The 26,563-nt window shown below is 38.3% G+C and overlaps 1 protein-coding gene across 1 annotated transcript in view; it reads left to right on the forward strand.

Moving 5' to 3' along the window:
- The first annotated feature begins 2,330 nt into the window (after window positions 1-2,330).
- The window catches only part of LOC120903556 (tetraspanin-2A), a 54,874-nt gene continuing 30,641 nt past the window's right edge, over window positions 2,331-26,563 (forward strand). Inside the window, exon 1 of the mRNA XM_040313063.1 lies at window positions 2,331-2,647. Coding sequence (XP_040168997.1) covers window positions 2,549-2,647 — 99 coding nt within the window. The 5' untranslated portion in view covers window positions 2,331-2,548. The remainder of the gene's footprint in view (window positions 2,648-26,563) is intronic.

The following is a 26,563-nucleotide window of genomic DNA, read 5'->3' on the forward strand; positions in this document are numbered from 1 at the left end:
TGGGTTTTGCCGGAACAAAATAATGGCTGGTATTAATGAATCCGTTCGTAGCGGGAACGTACGGCGCTCAAATGAAATTCTAGGGATGGCAACACATTTCTTGAGCCCAGTCCTACAACGCCGCAGTGAATAATCATCTAGTACGTTAGGAAAATGAGTGTCGGGACGTACGCCGCCGCTACGAACGGAATCAATAATACCAGCCAATAAGTAACGGAATGGCCCTATTTTACTTTTCAATCCCTGGAATTAGACCAGAATATGTCACACTAACTATTGTAATGTGTGAGAATATGTCACACTAACATAAATAACTTAATTATTTTCAAATTATCGCATGGAACGCATTTTAGTGCAATACCACCACTATTGGTACTACCACCACTATACAAACGTTTACCTTATAAACGAATAAACACACTAATAAATGAACAAAAAAAAAACACTGTAATGCCAATTGTGTGAGAGAATCGCAAGGAATAAATTTTCAAGCATGAGAAATATTTCAAATCATACACTACGTTATTTAATAACCCTTAAAATGAATGACTTATTTTGACAATTACCTTATTTTCAAGAGAGTTATGGCAATAACTATAACAACAAAATTAAAAGGTCTGTTTTTAAGTTGGTGAAAATCAAGAATTTGGAATATTCATGTTTTCGCTAGTACTACACACTATAGAATGACTTATTATAAAGCTTGTTCAAGCTCAAAATCAAGATACACTTTCGCAACTTTAGAAGATACTTCAAATATTGTAATTATCGGTTTGTAAGAAGTATAGGCCGGTCTCGTAGTACAGTCGTCAACTCGTACGACTTAACAACATGCCCGTCATGGGTTCAATCCTCATATAGACCGCGCCGCCATACGTAGGACTGACTATCCTGCTATGGGGGGGAATCAATTAGTCACTGAAAGCTAAACCCACAAGTGGGTACAGGCAGGCTTTGACCGACATCGGTTGTTGAGCCAAAGAAGAAGAAGAAGAAGAAGTATAGGCCATATTACCTCTTCTAATACTATTATTTTAGAAATGATACGGCGATGATGTGTTTGAGCAAATGTTCAAGAATGAGATTATAAGTATATAGTATGAATCACAGTTGGGATGGTTACATTATATTGATGCTTTTTTATAGATGTGGATATTTAAACGATAATATATACGTTGGTTATATTAAAGATTAGGTTTAAACGTAAGTAAAGCATGACCTGGCCGGTGTTGCCGTTTTAATTCCAATAGATTCGTTTGTTTGTATAATAATCCAACTTTGTTTTTTTTTGTGGTTTGATTTTGCAAATGATTTTTTTTGAAACTAACTTTAGAGACACATTAGTCTTTGCAAGGTCTAACAACATCTTAATCACAATATAAATTCACTCTTTTACGATTTTTTCAAAATGGATAATGCTTTACATTTCTGTCGTAATGTACCTATAGGAAAGCTCATTTACTATACCATCACAAGGAACCATTAAACTATCAAAATGTAGCTAATTATGTGAAATTATTATAATTTTCAAGGCAAAATAGAATCAAACACCCTTGTTCAATAGAAACTATTAAAATCTATTAACAATATATTTTTATCCTGGTGTTATTTTCATGGGTTCAAGTCCCAAATAGATCATGCTCCCATACGTAGGGCTGACTATCCTGCTATGGTAAAAATAAGTCACTGAAAGCCAAGCTCACTTCACTAGTGGGTACAGGCAGGCCTTGACCGGCAGCGGTTGTTGTGCCACAAGAAGAAGAAGCAGTTTTTTTTTATGGGCTGCTTCCACTGTGCACCCTATTCATTGGACTTATCCCCTGTGTTCCCAAAAATACTCCGTGGAAGTGGCATCGATTCTATTCGAAAAATTCGCTGAATGAATGGAACACCTCAAACGCCATGGAAAACATGTTCAACGATAGGGGAAAATGGACACAGCCAATTTCTTGATTGAACGAACTGCTACTGAGCTGCGATCAAAACCGTTCACAACAATCGCGACTATCTTGTAAAGGGTCTAGACGGACTGTTAAAGAAAACATCGCTTCAAAACTCATAATGCATCGCACCATTTAACGAAATACCGCAAACGACACATCCACACCTGTGCCGTAAAAAAACATCGCAAAAACACATAAACCACCACTACTCAAATGAGTCACAAACATAGAAACAACGTGAAGATTACAACAGTACACACACGACCAGCACATACCAAAATGTGACCCTGCCCATAGCATCTCGCGCCCATTGGGGTGTTCGCGCCTTATCTTTTTATCTTATCTCGCTGTTGCTCAGAATCGACCCAAAACGAGCGTAACTTAGCCCTTTCGAGGACAGGTGCGTTTGCAGTTACCAGTGAACGTTTAGTTTCTCACAATCGCAGCGACTTTTGGATTCGTTGTAAGAAACGGTGTAAGCAGTTTTAAGTGTTACGATTGGTGTTGAAATTTTGCAATACTTATTCGAATTTCTCATCACTTGAGTGGTGTAGAAGGTGTATCAAACAATCAGTGACATTAGTGAAAACAAAGCGAACACGAAAATGGCTCGCGGTGAAGGAAAAGGTGAAAGTGTTGCCAGGTTGTCGAACCAAATCGCTTGCATCAAGTACACGCTGTTTTGTTTCAATATAGTAGCATGGGTAAGTGTAAAATCGTTACAATAATAGGGCAGGGGAAAAGAATGCGCTTGAATGCGCACTAAAGGAGACATTCCAATTGTTCCCTTCAGTGGCGAGCGTGAAATCATTGGAATTCATAGAACGGAAACGTGCTATGCTAGCGAAGTCGCCCAGTTTAACGAGTGAATCATGCACGTTATTCGCAACATATCAGTTGAATGGTAGTGTTGGTATACGAGTGCTACAATTGATGGGTTGGATGTGTTAGTGTAAACCGACGTTATCTACATGCGTGGCTATCGCAATGAGTGAGTCTTCAGTGATAAGCGCGATGATGAAACGGAAATGTACATCGCTTGGGTTGCGTATATTTAAAAAGATTTCGTTTAATAAGAAAAACGTATAAATGAAATGAGTCAATTGTTGTTATAAATTGTTTTCGATAAATGAGCACAAACTAAAGCGATTGTAATGATACAATTATTCAAGCTTTAGATATCAGCTTTGAAACCAACTTAAGATACACGTAACTGTTCATATGGTGTTTCCATTAAAGCTAGTAAAATGTTGATCGACTTATCCAAACACACGTTAAAGTAACCTACCAGAGTTTACTGACATCCTTCTTTCACAACCAATCGATCCAGGCTGCTCGCCTGTTGTGTACCTGGTAAAATCCATTCCAATTTTATGCTCCCGTACCGTTGTGCTTTGCCTTCAATCAAGTGCACTTCAATTTGCTCTAGTTGAATAGTTTTATTTTACGTTCTTTGCCCAACCGTCCAGCCGATGGCTGACGAAGTTTTACGATGGAAATCGATCCTTGACATACTGCGGCACTACATCTTGTACACGATGCACAATCTTCACAATCCAGTGATTGGATTGGGTCTGTGCACAACAAACGTGTCAGAGTTTGTTATGCATTTTGGGGTGTTTCTTCACCACTCGTAAGGTATTGTTTCTGGTGGGATGGGAAAGGAAAGTACAAAAATAACACTGCCATCTAAGCTTGCTAACAGATTTCATGTGCGTATAAAACAAAGGATCTAATTGAGCAAAAAGCAGCTCAAAAAAGATTCCCTCTTTGAACTGGATCGATTCCATTTCGTTTCAATCGAAGATAAAAGCTTCTTACACTGTTTTCTCTATCTGCTGTGTAGTGCAGTTTTGATGTCAAAAGCTTTACATGCATCGGTATAATATCTGTGCGAAAGTTGAGAAGGATCAAAACTAGCAGAAAGATTTCTTCACGGAAGGTCAAAGACTGTCTACACCTTTCAAGGCTTGAATAAAGTTAAGGGGTTTTGAACTGAAGCCTTTAGTTTATTCAATCTGAAGAGAAAAATCAACACATCAATGTTCCTTTAATAAAGAAGGAGTACATTGTTTATGGATTTAAATATTCTCTTTGAAATACATGAATCAATGAGTTCATTAAGATAATCAAAAATTGATTGTTGGTATATTTTCCACATCATTACACATTCTATTTTAGAATAATTTAACATTTCTGGTTAAAGGTCAATAGATTCAAACTGTCATAGATGTGTTGTTTACGTATTAATAGAAATCCTCAGCCATAAAACATTCGCCCTAGCTCAAGTCAAAAGCATCAAGAGATACCAGTTAAAATGTCAAAAGCCGGTTTAATACGCGAATATTGAACCATTGTCATTATGTAGGCTTTCTTGGAAATCAAACAGATTCCAGCACGTCAGCTGCCCCAATCTTCCTGCCTTACCATCTAGCAAACATTCCAGACCCACTTTGAGAGGATTAAAAAACCAGCAACTCACCCAACACCGATATAAAATTGTCGAATTTATGATGGAAACCATAAAAATTTCCCTTTTCTTCCTGGGTACGAGCGGGCGTCTGCTGGAAATGAAAGAAACGAAACACCCGCACGCACGCACGCAATTTCGTACGGACGGCAGAGTTGTACAGGGACATAAATATTCCCTCCCACCACGTTTCTCGCCAGGATGAGTTTGTGGTGGTTGTAGATTTCTTCTTTAAGCGTTCGTTTTCTACCGTGTACCCACGGTGCAGACAAAGCTCACCAATGCGACCAGAAGAAAACAGAAGGATAATTCATCCGTCTCACCGTCTGGATCGTCGCATCCGAGGCTTCTTAGTCGTTGGCAAATTTCGACAATCCGCATAAAAGACGCACAAATCGTTCAACAACAACTCAGCCGGTGTTGGAAGGAGCGTGGTTGGAGCTGGATTGAAAGGTAGGGATTTTTTGGATTCCAAAATATGTTGCTCCAAAATGATGGAGAGTGCGTCGCCGCCACGGTTTCGTGGAGCAGGGAAAGCAGTAGAAAGTGAAGAAGTTTAGGAGAGTCTCAATTTTATTGCGTGTTGCGAGGATGGGTGAAACATAAAATTTACTATACCTTCACAACTCTGTTTCGTGTCAGCAGGGAAGGCTGTATTCGTCTTGGTGGATCTCACACGTTTGGTGGGGGGTTGTGTGTGTGAGTATGTAAGAAGGAGTTTTTTTCACACTTCAAGCATTTGTTAATTGGTTCTTGTATGTGGTTTAGAAATATTTTCTTTTTATGCGGAAAATATTTTAATGGTGTTGGTTTTTATTTCATAAGTTAAGATAAAAGCTTTTATATTTTTTTTATTATTTCTTCAGAAAAATATGTGTATTAAATAACAATTAGATTTATTACCAGGTCACATTATCACAGCAGAAATGAGAAATAGGATATTAAGGCCATGGAGAGCTCAAGATAACAAAAAAACTCTTTTCTGTGAGGTTTTGGTATGAATAAAAGTAATGAAGCATATACACCATCCAGAGTATTTTATTATTTTGTTTTATTTTTTCTCGGGCTAGTTTTATTCTTCCCGTTATCTATAATTTCCCATAAAAAGTTTTATGTTATCATTGTTTTCTTTATCTTTTTTGTATTATTCTTTAATAAAATAATTCTCTTCTTCCGATACTTTGTTATCGATGTACAATGCGAAATAAGCTCAGCGAAATACAAATCATTGAATGTACTGCGTAAATACTTGAGGTATCCATAAATAGAATGGTGTAGCTAGTTAGATTCTTTGATGATCGAAAATCCCTTACAAAAAGTTCATTTAATCATCAATAAAGAGAACCTCATTCACTTTTCTACTATTGTTTGTCACGACTATGAGACATTCATTTCTGAGACACAATTTCTGAGGTTATGGTTCTGTTAATTTATTGAAAAAAGTAGAAATTGTCAATTCTTCCAAATTTAGGATACTTTGCTCCGAAAAGCTTCGCAACCATTTGCAAAGTGCTTTCCAACGAATGATTTTCTTCCTTCGTGTTATGATTATTTCTTCAGCGTATTGATTTCACATTTACCATTTCTTTCTCTGGCAGTAGTTAGATTGCTTTCAGCATAATTAAAGAACAAAATCTACATCCAGGAATGAAGAAAGTTGTGCACGAAAAGGGAAAAGACTAGAGCAAATTGATTTCTCTTTGTGCTCCCGAGGTCACTATATGGTTGGTGCTACCGTTCGAATCCTACGCAAAACAGCGATGATTGTAATGAGCAAAAGAAGTGTAGAACCACCAGTATAACCTCAGAAAAGACTCTCCTGGTCGGGCACAACGGTCACCACAGTTGGCCATCGGTGGTGATTTTCGTTTCAAACGAATCGAAAGAAAAACGAAACCTCTTCTCGGTACATTCCCAGTAAGCTGCACCCACCGTAATCTATTATGCCAAAGAAGCATTTACGGGTGCACAGAGTAAGTGGAAGTGAATGAAGGGAAAGCTACGAAAGCGTGCGGGAAGTGGGAAAAATGCAAAAGAAAACTTTAGCTCCTGCAGTGTCCGGCCAAGCCAACAGGACCGGCTTCTGGCACAAAGAGAACAAATTAATATTAATTAGAGTGAACAAGTGAAGTGACAGTGCGCTTGCGGGTCAGTGGTCCCCAGCGTACGGTACTGAACACGGATACGGGTGGGTTTGGTGCTGTAAGATGCTCGCCTTCTCCGCCGACCGGTCCATGCTACCAACCAATTACAACAGTGCATTGTGCTCGATTGAAGAAGTAAGAAAGAAACGATAGGATAATTTTCGTTCATTAAACGAGGAGTTGAGAGACTGTTTCGAGATTTAAATTGTACAGTCCGCTTGTTTTCCTCAACTGCACCACAGTGACCATCAACCTCTCCGCCCTCGCAGGGAGCAATTATGCTAAGAATAAATTTCTCTTGAAGTTTATGTTTCATCACAAGCCACACGAATTGGCGCTTCCAGCAGGAAGGTAATAGTTTTAACTTGGTTTCGTTGTTTATTTGCATTCAAAAGAATAATTAAAGTGGGTTTGTTAATTTGTGGACTGATAAATTCACTGCTTGTTAAGTATAGCTTAGTTTGATTTTTTTGTTTTTAAAATTTTAATTTTGTTTTAGATCTACCTAAACTATGATAAGTAGTTTGTTTATTTATTTTGTTTGTGGAATGAGTAAAAAGGTTTAAAAAAGTGTGATGAGAAACACAGGTAATTAATAATTTTGTCAGCTTATTTAAATCGCACCATGATAAAACTAAAATAAAGAAAATTGAAATTTATCATGATTTCACGGTGAACAAACGTTTGAAATACACATTCAATATACTCATGGTAATATTATATTTAACGAATGGGATTCAATTTTCTTTCCATTTCAAGTTCCCGTTCTAACGCCTTTCGAAATAACCCCTCTATAATAATGTTCCAGCTAACTAGAAGAATATATCGTTAGGATATTAGCGAAATTTGTTTTGTATACGGTATAAATTAAAAAGATTCATACTGCTCAAACCCTTTCTTACATTACATACAAACAAAGCTAGGTGCCAAAATGAACACCTGCCAATAAATCAGATATAATTGAAACGTTAAGATCATCTTAATGCATGATCGATTTACCACACATTTGATCACGCAGCGAACTGCACACTGTGGTTTGATTTTATTTCTTTCATTTTCTCCCTGCACCGCCAATGCCAATTCCAATGGACTTCCTTTAAACAACTCCAAAACTACACTGGTACCGTTTCGCTGACATAGCCATCTCCATTTGATAGTGCTTCAGTGGAGCTCACATAAGCACCCGGTTCGAGGGCTCGAGCGAAAAAAAAACATGTTTGTGCGGACGGGTTTTCCCTATCCTCGGCGGTCTGCATCGTTTCGGCCACTGGTTCGTGTTTTTATCTGTCTATTTTACAACCTGTACAACTGTTCCCGGAACGAGGCCACTGGTTCCGAAATAAAGTGCAAAGTGTACAGCCGATTTTCCCACCGTTCTTATCCGGCTTCGTGTTTTTTTTTTGTTTTTATTTTTAGCAGGCCGGGAAGATGGTGCGAAAGGAAATAAAAATGGTGGTGTGAAACAGAACAAAAACAAAAAAAAAGAAACAAAATAAAAACACACGACAAAAGTTCTGGCAAAGTTTCCTACCACAAAGCGGGGCAAAGTATCTGAGAATGTGTATGTGTGTGCATGTGCGCGTGTTTGTTGAAAGTCAGACGAAGAAAAAGTGAAACCGAAACTAGCAGGAACTAAAATCAGCAGCAAACAGATGAACGCAGAACTGAAACAACCGATGTTGCTGTCTTCCGTTCATTTGTGTTGTTGCGTCTTTTCATTTTCTTCCTTCTTTCCAATGTTTTCTTTGTTTATTTGGTCCACCAGTTTTTCCTCCCTTCAAATTTAGTTGCGCTCAATGCTGGACCTGCTTTTTGTTATATTACATTTATAGCTTCATGTTCGTGCTGCTGGTTGTATTTTTATACACTTCGCACTTGCACTCGGCCACGACAGCACACAAACTCGTTCGTTTGCTTGCTTTTGCGTAAGTGAGCTACCATTTTTTTTTCACACCACCGTTCGGCTCGATTTCTGAATCGGAAACTTTGTGATTTTTTCACACCATCCCATTTCAGTCGACTGACCCAGATACCCCAGCGCCAAGGAATCACACTTCTTGGCTGCACTTCCCACCGTTTTGAAGTTTGATCTCGGCTACAGTTTATACGGTGTGAAAATTTATCATTCTTACGTGATCTCGTGCCTTTTTTGGAGCGGTATTCTTGATACTGTTTTTTTTTAAACGGGCCATTCTGACCTAGGTGCAGTTAACTTTTGCCAACCTGACGCCGTACCAGCAATGAAGCAAGAAGAGATACTAACCCGTGCAACAGTGCACTTTTTCGGTGTTTATTTTATTTCTTTGCTTGGTGTTCCACCAAGTTTGAGTTTGCCCTTTTTGCCAGGAAAGAAAGAAAGAGAGAGAGAGAGACAGAGAGAAAAAAAGACTCTAGGACAGGCAAAAGGGCAATCGGTAAAGCGGTATCGCTACATAAACTTGCGGCCGTCACGGTTTCGGTGTTATTTTTCCGTGGCTGGTGAAGTTTTAATTCAATAAAATTTAAAGCCAATCTTTGTTTTACTGTTTCCCCATTTTTCGGTTTCCTGTTTAAGAAACGACAATAGAAAAAAATGCACAAATCCAACACCCTGTTGAGGAGCTAACTAATGTCAGAAATAATCTAAAACGATACACGCTCCCCGGATAGTGCATCACGAACAGGGTAGGGCACTGTTTTTAGTTGTCATTTTTCATTCTAACTATTGCCCTTCCTCGGGCTCGGGGTAAACAGGATATTTTTCATCATTCTCTCTGCCGATATATTTCAACCAAGGCAGCTTTGCAGTTTGTAAGGTTAGTGCGAGGCAAATGCAATTACAGTCAGTCGAAAGCAATTAATTTGAGCGACAGCACCCTGGAAATGGCCGCGCTCCCGGTGGATGACCGAGAAGGGAAAGCTACATCCATTCGGCTACAGCCAAATGGGAATGGCAGCTAGGCACGAAAGGGCGAAGGCGTGTGAGTAACATATTAACGAAAACTCGACACAAATATGAATATTTGTGCGAGAAAATTTGTCAAAAGCATCCTTATGCTCGGAGCAAAGCGGGGCATTGGGAGAATGGGGTGATGGGAGCGTTGGTTGAAATATTTAATAAATGTCTCCCTGCTGTCCTTTGCGACGGTGATCCTTTCGCAGTTTCCGGATGAGCTCATTCCTGCCGTATTAATATGGAAGTAAACCAAAGCAATGTACAACACTGAGGCTATTTTAGCACACCGTGGTCGGATGAAACGGTAGCATGTCCCTTTCTGTGGCTGACCGTTTACCACTTTTGGTATGTGTGATTGCTTACAGCACACGTTCTTTCGTCGGTCGGTTTAGTGCTGCATGGTTCAGGCGGTTTTTTTTATTTGTTTTTTTTCCAGAAAATTCATGGCAAATATTTCATAACGAAGAAATTCCTTTCTTATGTAGTTGTCTTTCGGCGAATGAAGACAATTTAGTTGAAAAAAACGGTTACCTATGGTACGGACATGTTTTCATTACACATTCCTGTTTTAATATAGCACTCACGCTAGCGTGCATGTTTGACTGTTACACAAGGCTATGAATGAATTTTTTGTGCAAAATCTTGACTCAAAAACTAAGAATAAAAGTATATTTCAATTAGTTTTTGAAGAACCTTTACTGCTTAGCAACATGCCTGTCATGGGCGCAAACCTCAAATGAACCGTGCTCCGCATACGTGGGATGTACGTAGGATGTCCACAAAAAATTGTAAAGCGTCCTAAACCTAACCCCCCCTGGGCGGACCGCACACTCAAACGACTCAAACGTGTAAAAAGAGCTGCTTATCGTCACTACCAGACGCGCCGCTGCCAAAGATCTCGCTCGATCTACTTTGACACGTACTCTTTATACTGCAGCTATAACAGGTTTCGATATCGCAGATATTTGAGTAAAATTCAACGTAACCTCTGCAGGTGGCCTGACTCGTTTTGGCGCTTCTACAACAGCAAAACAAAATCCACGCATACCCCGAAATCCATTACGTACAAAGGAGCAACAAGTGCCAACACTAATGAAATGTGCAATCTCTTCGCGGATCGCTTCGCAGATTGCTTTTCACCGGCCATGAATGATACCGATACCATTGATGCTGATCTCGTCAACACTCGGCTGGCGCAATTAACATGAGCACTCCTTTCATCGACAGTGAGATCGTGAGACCTAGCGCAACTAAAGCCTTCCTTCGCTCCTGGACCCGACGGAATTCCTTCTACCGTGCTGAAACGCTGTCAAACGACAGTAGCACCTATCCTTGCAAAATTGTTCAATGCATCGCTAGCCAATGGCTACTTTCCCAAAACATGGAGGAAATCTTGGATGGTTCCTATTTACATAAAGGGCTACAGGACAGATGCCATCAACTAACGGGGTATTACATCTTTGTGTGCCATTGCCAAGGTGTTCGAACTAGTGATATACAAAAATCTGCTACATGCATGCCGCAGCTACCTAAGCCCGTATCAACATGGATTCGTGCCAAAAAAGTCGACTACCACGAACCTGGTTGAATTTGTAACCTATTGCACTAGCCAAATTGATGCCGGAGCTCAAGTCGATGCAATTTATACAGATCTGAAAGCAGCATTCGACTCTCTTCCGCACGCAATTCTTCTCGCTAAACTAGGACTTCCCAGCTCGCTCGTACAGTGGCTTAAGTCTTACCTAATTAATCGCACATACATCGTGAAAATTGATAAGCACATGTCCAAAGAAATAGTCAGCAGCTCGGGTGTGCCACAAGGAAGCAATATTGGCCCGCTTCTCTTCATATTGTTTATCAACGATGTTACCCTCGCTTTACCTCCCGACAGTATCAGCCGACAACGCAAAAATTTTTGCGCTTATTCACAACACAGGTGATTGTACATTCCTGCAAGACTGCATCGAAATTTTCTGTTCGTGGTGCAAGCGTAATGGACTGACTATCTGCATCGAGAAATGCTACTGTGTGTCTTTTAGTCGATGCAGGAGCCCAGTGACTGGGACCTACTTCATGGACGGCACTGCAGTTAATCGACAGAATCATGCCAAAGACCTGGGCGTTCTGCTTGACTCTAGTTTGAACTTTAAACAGCATATCGATGACGTTGTAGCCAGAGGAAATCAATTACTTGGCGTGGTTATCCGGACAACTAATGAATTTCGCAACCCTATGTGCATCTAAGCTGTGTACAACTGTATCGTTCTTTCGGTTCTGGAATATTCGTACGTAGTCTGGAGCCCAACTACCGCTTCTTCAATTGCTCGACTTGAGGCGATTCAACGTAAGCTCACGAGATATGCCCTACGCCTACTTCCCTGGCAGGATCGCAATAATCTTCCTCCGTATGCTGCGCGGTGCCGTCTTCTAGGCCTTGAACCTCTTTCGGTTAGAAGACGCAATGCACAGTGCTCTTTCATCGCTGGATTGCTAAATGGCTCTATCGACTCATCGCCTTTGTTGCATCGAGTCGATATCTATGCACCATCCCGAACACTTAGGTCTAGAGAAACTCTACGGCTCGCTCAACCCCGTTCCAGTGCTGGTCGGTCTGACCCTATGTTCCGCATGTCGGCTGTCTTCAACACAGTCTCGGATTGCTTCGACTTCGACATCTCAACTCAGTGCTTCAAGGAACGTCTCCGGCTTTTGCCGTGGCCGCAGTGAATTGCGATGCAAATTTTGTTTTGCTATGTATTTTTTTTATTGAACTGTTACATCTTAATTAGGCCATACGGCCCGTTGAAGATTAAATAATAATAATAATTATAATAATAATAAAATTAACGGTATCTTTCATAACAGGAAAACACTATGAATTCACCATCATGTTGGGAGTAAAAATTCCCAAAAGTCATGACAAATTAAATAAAAGGACAGAGGGGAGTATACTACAAACAATATTTTACAAGAAATAAATTGCAATCAGAAGGACATTTTGTATAATGTGCTGTATTCCTCTGATTCGTTAATCAGTTTAAGATAGAGATTAACTTTACAAATGATGTAAATACTTTATTTGTAGCATTAAAACAAGTACTGTTAGCTCTGATTTGTTCAGACAGTTAACGAAGAACATCAGTACTTTAGTTTTATTACCCGCTCTAAAGGCAGTATAGAAGTTGGAAAAGTATTGTATAAATATTGTGTGATATCAATGTGAAAGCGAAAATGTTCAAAGAAAATGGAAAAAATGTTTAAAACAACATTGACGAGTTAATCATAAGAACAAAAAAAAATCGTTGGATTAACTTTTGATGTAAAAAGACAGCGTAAATGAAGATAACACACGTATGATCGGAGTATCGAGCTATTTCATCGGCTTTCATTCGATTGAAAATGAACCTCAGTGAGACACCACTGACACAGTTTTCCATTAATTTTTAATCAATTATAGAGTTGTATGATAATTGCGTCATATACAATATACGATAAAGTATTTTCTTTGCATTGTTTTGAGATACATTTTTTTTATTCAGGAGGGACGGCTTTGCCATATTACTTCAGATATTCATAAATATCAGGCCGGTCTCGTAGTACAGTCGTCAACTCGTACGACCTAACAACATGCCCGTCATGGGTTTAAGCCCCAAATAGACCGTCCCGCCACACGTAGGATTGACTATCCTGCTATGGGGGGAAATCAATTAGTCACTTAAAGCCAATCCCACAAGAAGTAAAGGCAGGCCTTGACCAACATCGGTTGTTGAGCCAAAGAAGAAGAAGAAGATTCATAAATATCATTGATAAAAAAATGATAAACGAATGAACTATCGCGGTATGTTTTAAATTTGTTGATTTTCATGGGCTGAATAATTACCAATCTGTTGTTTCTAATCATTAAAGAGCAAGAGAGTGTATTCACACATCTTGCCCTTATTTATAACATTTTTATTATTGCCACTCACTCGAATGGCAACTCACGCATAACTCATCTCCTTCTTCCGTCATCACAGTGTTCACTTGACCAAACAAGTTTACGTCGATTTCCCTTTTCGACTTCCATGCGTCAACAACGTAGTACAAATTACCAAAACCGCGTTCAGAACACTGAAGGATTGAATTTAACATGAACGTCTTTTTGACGCTACAATTAACTTTTTTTTATGAATTCAACGTTTTAGTCTATTTTTGTATTTATGAAATCAAAGCCTATTTTGAAAGCACTACAAATCCCTATAACAATTTTCTTCCTCTGTAAATCATTTTCCTTTTACATGATACTATTTTAAAAACATAATTTCTCTATTTGTAAAACATTACAACACTACCAAAGACTATCATTTGATAAAGCGATGATCAAAATTTAATCCGAATAAAGGTTTGTACTGATTCCAAAAGTTTGACGGCATTTTTAATGCTATTTTTACTTCCACTTACCCTACCTTTACATTAAATTTCGGTCCCCAGGGCGAAAATACGAACTCATTCCCGCGCACAAACGCATACGCACGCACTAGTCAGTCACACAAAACGGTAACACCGACTGCGTTCCGAAGAAAAAAAAGCTCCCTCCCGCCGACTTTACTGTCCCAACGGTGGATGGAAAAAGGATACTAATGAGATTATTCCATTAGGAAGTCGCTGAAATTGTGCGCCGTTGACGTTGAAGGGAATTTAATGAGTGAACGAGCGCGGAGCGCTTTTTTACTTACCATTATCCCAAACCATCCCCTTTTGCCACCGGATGAAGTGTGGCATGAGGCGGGACGAACTTTTACCGCTTAACAGCCCTTTCGATGGATGCTAACCGTGGGAGATTTTTGGTTCTTCCTTTCTTGCCGACACCCAAACATCCGACGGGGAAGAAAGTGTGAGAGTTTGGAAGAATTTTAATTTCCCATCAACCCGTTGGAGTGGTGGCAAGTGATTGCCGGGCATGGCTTGAAAATGGCTGCGTGCACCATTTGCTTATCGGTTTCGCAAGGGGTGTGACAGTTTCAACAATCAGGCTCTTAAAAGCCTTACGCTTCGCGCGAGTGTCTTTCACATGCGGCTCACGTCGCAAACATGTGTCTCGTGCGCTCTGTCTGCCACACATGGTGCGATGACGTGATGGTTGTGGCAGGACGGGCACCGGCGTATTTATGATTTATAATTCATACGCAAATGAGTGGCCCCTTGCGTGTGCCCCGATTTGCTACGTACGTCTCATTTCGCTATTTGTTACGCGTTACTTCGTAGTTTCATGATGGCGCTGTTTCTAAAATGTGCCTCCAAAGTGGATCGTGTGAATGTTCGCCCACGATGACAGGTTTTTCTCCGGTTCCGTTGGGATTGAATTAACGGCGCTTAAAACGAGACTCATGTCGGTGAGGATGGCAACAAGCATGACAAAATGTGGGAAGCAAAAAACTTACTTCTTGCATGTTGGGGCAAATCATACTTTTTTTTCGTTTCCCATCATCGCTCGGCTCTCGACCGCAACGTTGGGACTGGTTCGGGTGTTGACAGATTTTCACATGCTTTGGGTTTTGTTTTATTTTTCTTATTTACGACACATTCAGGATTTGGTTGGAACGAAGTTTTTCATTGTGCCAGGTGCAGTAGAAAAAATAAATCGTTCTAAAGAAATAAAAAGCCAATGGAAATCGTATATTTTCGATTTAGTGTACAACAGTGAATGCAATCGGAAGGCATTGTATATAATGTAAATTAAATAATTTGTGGAATTTGGACCGCTATTCGGAACAAATAGGAAAAAAGTTTATAATGCACTTAGTCTAATGAAACCCCAATCCGATTAGAAAAAAGTTGTATCGCACATTGAAACTGAAAATGCTGTTTTCTAATCGATACATCTAAAACCGCCATCGAATCCCTTTTCGTAGCCACATACTGAATCAAGTGATCGAGATTTCCAGGAAGCTGTGTCTCAATTAAGAGTTTTCGCTCTCGCTTGACTACGTAATCAGGCCACCGTTTTACATCCCAGCAGCAGCTAGAGTTAATGAGAATTACCTATTTTGCTTCAATGTTGGAAAATCACCTGCAAAATTCAATGCTATATTTCCGGTTTTTCGGATCATACGCTTTACAGATGAAGTAGAGTTTATTATCCAATTGTGCTTCTATAAAGCATACTATTCAACAATACAATACAAACAAGACTTTTTTACATCGAACGATACTTTATAAAGCCTTAAGGCAAACAAATATGAACTGTAAAGAAATGCAAATAAATACAAATAAATACAAATATATACAATTAAATATAAATAAATATAAACGACTCACTTGTTTTTGATTATCAAATTTCTTTCTTTCCCTTTCTTTTTATTTCGAAGCTTCTTGCAGTGCTGAGAAGAATAATGAGATATTAAATCATGAAAAAATCCTTTGTTTTCATGATAATTCAATGTCTAGGACATAAGCTCTTCTGCACTCAAGCCATTGTTGAAGTAAAAGGAAACCACTAATCACCATCATATGATAACAGTGAAATTCATAATTATCTTTCCTTTAAAAAATAACATTACGTCGATCAGGAGCTGGATTTAATTTTTTTTGTTATACCATATCCCTTTTGGTTCTATAATGGTTTATCGATGAATACCATCATGGTGAAAGTAAAAAATGAAGCAACTGAACAAAAACTGTCAGCTGCTACTTTCTCAACCCTTTCTTCAGAACGGGTTCTGTATAAAAATAGGGATAAAAAGAAAAGGCGCTGGTAAAACTAAATGGAGCAAGGTACTTTTCTTTTTATTTGCCTCCAATAGCACTTTTACGACTAACGTCGACGACGAAGGCTATTAATGCCAGAAACCGAACGCACCTTTTGGATAAAAAAAACAAGTTAGATGGTAGAAAGGATGATATACCCTGCTTACGCGAACCCGGGCAGCTGTTGAACGCACCCTTCCCGGTGGTGGGACGATGCACACGAATTGCCGACGGTCGAGATCCATCAAGTCGATTGGTGCCTCGCAACAAGTCGCCTAAATGGTCGATCGAAGAATATTTTCAAGGATGAAATGTGCGTTACCGGGCTACCAGCTTTAGGCTGACGAACTGATGATTGGCGAAGGACGCATTATGAGTGCGGCAGGGGGGTGCCCTCCAACAAACCCCCTCCCCCTCCTCTCAAAAAAAAAACTTCCCCAGTCCTCAAAATTCCACTTTGGAAGGCATTTTTCTTAAGAGCCTTTTTGGGACCGAAAAATTTTACGACCAAAAACTGACCCGCATGCGTTTGGAACGGAGGTTTTTTCCGGGAGAGGATGAAAAAGTAGTCATCCAGCAAAGGCTAGGATCAGAGGGAACCCCATCGAGTCAAGTAGATGTAAACAGCAGAATGTTTTACGGGTAAAACTGTACAAAGACAGTCGATGCTTGTTTTCTTACCGTTTCGCCCGTTTGATGCTTTATGCTTCCTGTGATGGTTGGTGGATTCGTGCCTTTATTTTCATTTTTTTTTTGTAAGGTGAACTGTGTCCTTTTTGAAGAAATAAGGAAGAGTACGCAGCACACTGAAGCCAGGGATGGATGGAGGAAACGAGTAGAAAAATTCAATTAGTATAAAAGCCGTCAGAAGGATTGAAAACTTTGCGCCCAAAACTTTATCCACTTGCTGCTGGTAGGGGTTTGCATAACCGGCCCGCTCAGCTTTATAACGATGAGAATGATAACCGTTGTGGTGACGAACGAACCACTGGACATTTACTCAAATGCAAACCCGTTACTGTTCGTTTAGGATAACGAAAGGTAGCGGTGCAGTTTCAATATTATGACTATTCTACATACATCTTAAATCTAAAAAACTTCTGCCCGCTTAAGGAGTACTAAGATTAAATTATACTTTATTTACTATTCTTTCAATTGTCCTACGATAAACTTTCAGCAACAATTGCTTCCAAGTTTGATTAATTAAGCGTTCAGTTACAAAGTGTCTCTAGTTTTATGTTGGCAACAATGAACTCGGTAAGAATTCTCGACGAACTTCTACGAAAAAATATGTCTTCTCTATTTGCCAACCCATATTGGAAGAAAAACGAACAATAATGCTCAACTCAAATAAAATCTACAACAGCAAGAAGAACGTAAAAGTTTCAAAGCGTAAGCAGCAACTGCATTTACCGATCCCTTTGAACTATTGTTTCCAACAAGCGGCCATACTATTCCACTAGCAAGGTTTGTGTTGTTTGTCGAAGGTTTGGCAAACTAAATTAACGAAAAAGTTTATCCTCAAGTGCACAATCCCTTCCCCTCCTAGTGTTAGTTCCATAGTCACTTTGTCCGGGCTGCTTGGACAATGTGAAGCTCTCTGTTTTATCTCCATGTTTAGCCTTTTGCATCGCTTACGACTGAAAACAATAGGAGTTGAAAAAAGAGGATAACAATGTTTGTAAAAAAAGAGTACTGGAAAATTTCTTTAGTTCTCTTTGCGAAGTGAATTGAGCGCTTCTTGGAGTTGTTTTGTCTCAGCGTACATTTGTTCTTAAATTCATCCACAGCGATTTTACCACCAAATGCTCTGATATTCTAACCACAATCTCATTGTTACTAACGGTGGTTGCCTCATAGTTGACTGTCATGGTCACACGAATTGCACCAACAAACAATAATTTGATTTGGTTTGGCGAGGAAGTGCATTTTACCTTCACCCAAAATTCACTTTTATTCCCTACCAATTGTGCCTTTCTTTCGGTAACGATATTTACAGTTCCTTTTCTTTTCGCGCACTTGCTCATGAACTCAATCGGACTGTTAGGCAGGTTTAACTTTGTTCTTTTCAACCAGTACCGTTGGCGTAGTTGAAGATGGACACAAATGGTGGTTGGATTTTTTTTGCTCTACGAACTAGTGTAATTGATAGTTTATTTGTGGAAAGTTGAATACCATAAAAAATTCTCTCCATTATAAAATACTAGCATTTGATTAATTCCTGAGTCCATTATATAATTTGACAGGAACAGTTAATCATTAAGCTATAGAAAATGGTACTTTAAGCTTCAGACATAGTTTACCAATCCCTTTCAGAGTGTTTTTAGATGCTTTTGGTAAAGCTACATAACAACCCCCATTTTTTAATTGAATCTTCAGCTCTTCCTAAGCAAATCGCATTGCTTTAGTTCAATCATCTTCCTAACCTGATATATTGTCAAAACAAGGCGATGCAGTGATATTGACGGAAAGCATCTATCCTACCAATGATCAAACGAATTGTTGTGTCTGCTATGTGAGCACGATAAGAAACACAATTTCCGGTGCCAGAACAAACAGAGACTCTGTCGTTTCCGCACAGTCAATACAACCGATCTACTAGACAAAATAGCGGAACACGAACAAAGAAAAGGAAAACGTCAATGTTGAACGATGTCGCTCGAGAAATGTTAGCATTCAACTACACGAAAAAAAACAATAAAATGAAATTAATCGTAAAACACATCGTTTCTTTTATTGCAAATTGTGGTACGCTCGGGATCTCATTTGTACGTTTATGACATTCTGCTGCTGTAATCAAACGGTGTACAGTCATTGAATGTCTCAATAAATTCGGTTTTAATTTTTTTTAACTGCGATTGATTTGGTGAGCGGGAGTTCGGGTGATTTAAAGATTCATCTACGACTAAAGATTAAGGGCCTACAAAGTGTTATTAAACACATAAATTCTTATACTTATAACTAACTATGTATTAAGCAGAATTTAACTGCAATAAAAATGACAAAGGTCTTTACATAAATAAATTTAATTTTCATGAAATAAATAATAAAAATTGTACACATTGTGCCATATTGGAAACATTCAATTGATGATATATCCAAACCGACAAGCATATCGCTGAATGCACTATCTTTGAAAATGAAAACATTTTCAGTGTTGAATATTTCTAGTTGTGCTTGCGGTTAACCTACCCATCGATATTAAGTCGCCAAAATGGATGGAGCCACCACGTATCATCAGAATGAACGTTTCTCTAATCTAAACCATGGCAAACTTCCCGAAGCCCGTTCAATGCCAATAGATCTTCATCGCGTATCACATTCGTTTGTCGCGATGGTCGTGTCTGGAATGCTATTCTACAGGCAGACCTCAATATCTGATGCCTTTCCTCAGCCAAGCAAATCATTGCCAAGTTGGGAGGACTGAGCCAGAGTTGCCATATAACCTAGACTGCATATACACCACCCGGTAGTATCACTTGACACTGACAAGTGGAGCTCAAATTGACGCTTCAAATGGAAATTCCACGTAGTTCCAGTCCAACTGGACGTACCGGTGTCCCGAGCCACAGCGAAATTCGTCGATTTGTTACATGAGCCTACTGCCCAGGATGAAGTTTGTACGGTCTGTTTCAGTAGCCTACAGCTTACCTGTCACTGCTTACGTTGGGCCGTTTATCTCTTTGAGAAGCTTCCACGGTCATGAACTATGCGCATGGGTCGGCATGTACTCGGACGGGTTGCAAATGACGTCGCTACGCGATGGCAATAATTTTTCGACTACGCTTCACTCTCACAGTTGCCTCGGGAGATTAACATCGTGCGGTTGTCATAGATAGAAGCTGACCACAAAACTCGAACCATGGTAAGGGATATATTAATCTTAGTTCATTTCCTTTTGCTCGGTGGTTGCTTACTATCGCGAATCGAGCAACGTACACGCAATTTCCGGCGTAACAAACGTCTAGAATCGCCCTGTGAGGGAAGCAAGAGCGGGCGTGTGAAGAAAACAGATGAAGGGTTCGAGCTCAAACGAGTTTATCTAGTATCAGTGATGCATCACGTGGAAGGATTTTGAATATTTTACGGCTCGAAAAATGGAGTTGATTGTTGTTTATTGTAAGATAGGAGGTATATATTACATTCTAGTTGCATTTGTAGTGTAAGTATTTTAATAACATAATTGTATGGGTTTTAACAAGAACAATGTTAAATCTGTTACTTTCAGCGCTCTAAACGATATTTCTTTACATAAAAACAAACTATACTAATGTGTTTTAAGTAAATTTCTAACGAAGTCTTACATTTCTGAGTTGCGAGCTCAACATTGGTTATTTTTTGTGGTTTATTTCTTTTCCTTATTATACAATTATCTATAAAGGAGCATGTTCTCTGCGACACATTAATGGGCAACGAACATACCCAACGGCGCAGAAAACATCATCTCATCCGAGCGAATGTAACGTTTTCGTTACAGGAACAGATTCAACGCTTTCAGGGTGTTTCAAAGAAATCCCGCTGGAAAACGTCAATTAATGTCACTGAAGACGGACGTACATGCGCGAACTTTCCCTGCTCTGTTACGGAAGTGAATAAGAGATGCTTCTTGTGCCCATTTTGTGGAGTGTTTCCTTCACTGGACGCACTGTTGAAAATACAATGGAATTGTTTTATGTTGCTGAAGCAGAGAACTTAATTTCTCCTTGATAGCCACTGGATAGTGAGCGTTAAGCAAGGTGGATGATAAGGATGAAATTTTCATGTAATTGCTCAAGGCACATCTAGTCGCCAACTACAAGGGAGAACGCGAACGTCCACATAATGGGCATACTGTGGTCACCCAAGCACGAAATTCCTTATTATTTGCGGTATGATGTTCTGTCGGTTAACTTTTGTGATTCTAGTGAACTTTTTTAGTGGGTAAAAGTGAAAAAAAAACTCTCAAACCAGCTCAAAATGAAGTTGTATATTTCAGACTTCCATGTAACAACGATTATCACTAAGTTGAAAGCCATTATTGGTCAGCTAATTTTCTGAGCGTCCTTTTTCTAAGGATATCGTTTCATAGGGAAAGAGAAGGGAAAGAAAATCTGAGCTCAATCCACTCGATTCCAAGCATTTTGGTTAAGATTTAAATTTTCCGAACTGACTGTCACCACCAAACAGTAAGAGGAAGTATAAATCCGTTTCTTTAACTACTTAAAATCATCGCAAACTTCATTTGTCTCCGATGTGCAAGGTGACCGACTATAAAAGCGAACGAAAACGGTCAAACAAAGCAGCACTCTAGCGATCATTATTGTTTGCCCATCGGTGCGAAAAAATAAATGTCGCTTGGTAAAACACCCCGCTGGACACCAATTAGAAAGTCTCGTTAAATTTAACTGTAGTGTCAAGCTCATTACTTTGAATTGCAAGTTTCGTTTTACTGATAGTTTCGCTCGCTTGTTTTAGTGTTGGTTTTCTAGAATATCAAAACGACTTACATTTTGAAAAGGTGATTATGTTTTGTACATTTATCCACAAAGGGGAACGTTTTCGATCGATCGTACAAACTGTCTCTATATTGCTTCATTTGTGTTTGCTATTTTACAATGATAATAACATTTTCATCCGAAATATGCTTTGGAACCTTAGTGTGTTCGAGTAGTATGGAGAAAAGAATGACCGATCAAATATTATTCAGTAATAATTTTTAAAATAATTTTGCATGTTAGCTCTTTGCCGTTTATTCCTTGTCATTTATTGATGCTTTAAGAAACAATTTGAAGCACAAACATATGATAGTTTGTAATTTATAGAACGAAATATTTTCACTTATTGCAATATGGAATATGCTTTTGCATAGCAGGAGCTGTGCAGATTCCATTACATTTTGAGGGTTTTTTTTCGATGAGAATGTTTATGGATTGGAGGCAAATCACATTGACATAAATCTTGTCAGAAGGACGCGATAACCATAACAAATTGTAGATGTCACCATGTGTTCCATGTCAGTTTTGGAAAACATTTTGCACCAGATAACAAGCGAAAACTGATTTTGATATATTTTTACTTATAATTTATAGCTGAATGTAAGGGTGTTTGGTAAGCGACAGAGGAGTAAATAAATAGCTCATTCCATACTTCTTCCTATCAGAAAAACTAAAGAAACTGAAAATGTCTACATTTCGTGTATTTGATTTGCTTTTATATATAGACAGGGCAGTTCCATCGAGCCGTGAAGGACTCAAGCTTCGTATTGACCCTCGTAGCTAGGAATAAACATTTTATAGACCAGTATGACCGCAAGATTTGTTTGGTTGAAAAGAAGAAGAAAAAGATATAGTCAGTATAAAACATCGTCTACTGTTACAGTTACAATACTCTAATATCTTTAACTTTTGAGAATTTCTTTCCATTTTCAAATATGATCTGCTTATTTATCAACTCGTTAATAGATGTAATTTACTGAAAAAAGCATTTTTTGTTAAATTATTTTAAACATATATTAAGGTTAATTTGAAAATTAAGAGTAGTATTAAACAGAAGAAATAACAATACAAACATAAAGAAATTATGTATACATCAATCACGTTTTCTAAAACTAAACTGTTACTTTTTTTAATTATATAATTCTAAAAAATCATTTTTTTATCTAAAACTGTAATATTTATTTTTTAAGCGTTATTGGTACATATTTCGTTAAAAAAAGAAAATATTGCGCATTCTATTCACCTCCCTACCTCAAACATAACCAGTCAACCCATCTCATAATCAAGTAAGATACTTAATGACTTTATTTTCCCCTCATTCAATGCGCCCAGCGCTGAACTCTGGGGCATGTTTTTATTATCATCGTGACATGCAAAACTAAAAACACACATAAAAACTGAACCTTTCCTTTTAGCATACGCCTACCCTGTCGCCGTATTCACTAATTTAGAACCACCCTGCTTGGACGATCCCTTTTCTTATTGAAACAGCAACACGCCTCCCGCACTCGCTGTTGAGCATGGGACAAAAATTATGCCACCGGGTACTGCTTGGTCATCGTTAGGCATAATATTTCCAGCATTTTAATCATCTGCCACCGTTTACTTTACGACTCTTTTAGCGGACGATCCTGTCCTTCTTGTTCGAGGGACCACCATTGGCTGGTGTAAATGAAATTAGCAAAACATTTGCCGCTGTGTGTATGTGACGGTTGTTGCTGGTGAGCGAAAAAATATCCACCCGGATACCGTGGGCAAATCGTAACTTGTTGAATTTTACAGGTTGTTTCCTGAATATTTCATCACCGTCGCCACAGGCCTAGCGTGGTTTGTTTTTGTGGGGTAGTATGACTAGTAAAAAGATGGGCATAGCTTATTTTTGCTTGCGTTGCGGGATGATACTGGATTGCATAGCTCGTTTATTTGTTTTATTGTGTGTTTTTTTTCGGTGTCATATAATTGGCTTTAATAAATCTGCCCCAGGATGTGGTACCGGAATTGACACTTTTGCTAATGGTGTGCTGTCATCTTCCCTTGTGCGATTTGCGGGTTGAGTCATACATGACGCATTGCTGTTTTTTTCCTCTTTACGATGGATTTTTTTGTTATTAAAATGTATTTTTGTTTAAAGTTTCTTGAAATTGTTTTGAGTAAAATTTGTCAAGTTCCATTTTCTTTTATTTACTTCAGTATGAGAAAGATTGTTGTACATAAATAAATGATTCCCGATTGTTGATTTGTTTATTTATTTCATAATTCATCATACTCTACCAAATTTCACTATATTAGATTATATGAAAATACGTATTCCTTATTAAACTCTCAAGACTTAGCTGGCAATAATCTGCCTCAAATAAAAAAGTGTGCTACAAATCAACTCTTAAATTCTTTGGCTTGATATACTGATTTCAATATTCTTGCATTACAAACAACTAGTACAAGCAGGATTACAAAAATGTGATTTTTTTCTGTTTGGTTCTTTGTTTATTATTTTGTTTGAGCCTTTTCCTTTTCCATCAAAGCATGTTGCTTCAAATTTAGAAGGGAAAAGATCTCAATTGTTTTTTTAGTTTAAGTAAATTTAAAGCAAGTTATCAGTTTATATTTACTTAGTTATTTATTTACTTACCAACAGATGTGTTTTGCACTCTTGTAAAACCTAACCTACACCTAAACCCTAAATTATTACCCCCTTAACACCTCCATTGATACAGTGTCGCCAAAATTGAAGATTAATAGAATGTTCTCTTTAAATTAAAATCAAAGGATGGGACCATGTATTGAATTGCCTTGTCATAGCTAGTAACGGTTCGTTGTATCCATATAAGGTACGCCTGTTCTCGCCGACAAGTAATTTACGAGAGCGAAGAGGTCTTAAAGACGCTTAGATATTGATCTTCTCTAGTAACAGGTTGGCTGATAAGTCCCCGGTCTGACACATAGATGGCGCCGCTAGTATGAAATGCATATTTTTTTATATAGTACCAACCTTCAAATGATTCTTGTCAAAATTTGACGTCTGTATGTCAATTAGTCTGTGAGACAGAGCGTCTTTTGTCAAGCAACTTTTGTTATATTGTTGTTCCACCAAGACAACGCACCGTGCCACAAGTCATTGAGAACGATGGCAAAAATTCATGAATTGGGCTTCGAATTGCTTCCCCACCCACCGTATTCTCCAGATCTGGCCCCCAGCGACTTTTTTCTTGTTCTCAGACCTCAAAAGGATGCTCGCAGGGAAAAAAATTTGGCTGCAATGAAGAGGTGGTCGCCGAAGCTGAGGCCTATTTTGAGGCAAAACCGAAGGAGTATCAAAAAATTGGAAGGTCGTTATTAACGTTGTATCGCTCTTGAAGGGAACTATGTTGAATAATAAAAACGAATTTTGACAAAAAAATGTGTTTTTCTTTGTTAGACCGGGGACTTATCAGCCAACTAGTTAAATAAGGGAAGTCTAATTCGTTTGTTTTAATATTTTGGCTACAAACACACATTGGTTAACCTTAAAACGGTGTTCGAGCGTCTGTAGGGCAAGCAGAAGGCAACGAGAGCGATAATTTGGTATGGTTGTAAGTCCTCTGAATTGTAAACTTCCATTGTATTCCCCCTATTCTGTTAATCATCGTAGTGCAATTCGGGAATCAAAAAATTGAGCAATACTCCACGCAAGAGCGCACAAGACCAATAAACTACGACTTAAGACATAAGACATCATTACATTCACGGAATTGTCGAAAGATAAAGCCTAGCATTTTGTATGCCTTGTTAACAGTGTTGTCAATATGTAAACGGAAATTTAAACTAGAGTTTAGAAACACCTAGATCAACTAGTAACACCTAGATCACAGACTTCCATGCGACACTGCCTAACAACGAATAATTATACTTGATCGTTTTTTTAGTCTATGAAACGTAATAATGAAACATTTATCAAGGGCTAACTCTAGATCATTTTTTAGACACCAAGTACCAAACCAATTTATAATATTTTGAAGAATGATGCAATCGGTAGGTCTCTTAACCGATAAAAAGAGTTTGACATCGTCAGCATACATCAAAAACAATTATCAGGCGGCACACAATAAGTTAAATCATTAATAATTATAATAAATAGAAAAGGTCCTAAATTACTACCTTGCGGGAAACCGGAAGAGCTAATAAATTCTGCAGAATTAGTGTTTTCGATTTTAACTTAATAACGCCTATTTTAGATATACGAATTTATCCATGATACTGTATGCTGAGAAGACTATGTATTCAAGGCAAGTAGTTTATGGTTAACACTATCAAATGCCGCTTTAAGGTCGATATATTAACACTCTAATTTAGCTCGAAATCAAAACATATTAGGCGTCTTTATTACGTTTATGCTTTGTTTCTTTATCAATATAACCTGTCAGAATATCCACTATTTTATTAGAATTACGGATTGAATTGACATATTATATGTACAAATATGTTTTACAATGGGTAGGAAAATAAAGATGATTATATTTGAAATTAAGTTGTTGTCAAAATAGGTATCAAACTAAAAGAAATTTTTAATCGTTATCATTTTTCAGGGTACATTAAGTTTTATTTAGTTAATAGAAATTAGTCTCCATCTTTAAGTTAAACATTTTTATTTTATCTGTTCTATGCTCATTACAGAATTCGTAGTATTTTTTTAATTCATAGCTTTGTGATATTAACTGGCCAATGTTATTAATATATTATTCAGAAAGAATGGCTTCGGCCGTATTGTTTAGCTGGTCAATGTTTACATGAAAACATTATCTAGCAAATCCTGGAATAAAAGAATTTATTAACTTTATTTTTTACACAATTTTCACAAATCTACACAATTTAAAATGCTGTAAAAAATGTCTCCA

This window comes from Anopheles arabiensis, chromosome 3 (genome assembly GCF_016920715.1).
Source record: "Anopheles arabiensis isolate DONGOLA chromosome 3, AaraD3, whole genome shotgun sequence".
NCBI classification, from domain to species: Eukaryota; Metazoa; Arthropoda; class Insecta; order Diptera; family Culicidae; genus Anopheles; species Anopheles arabiensis.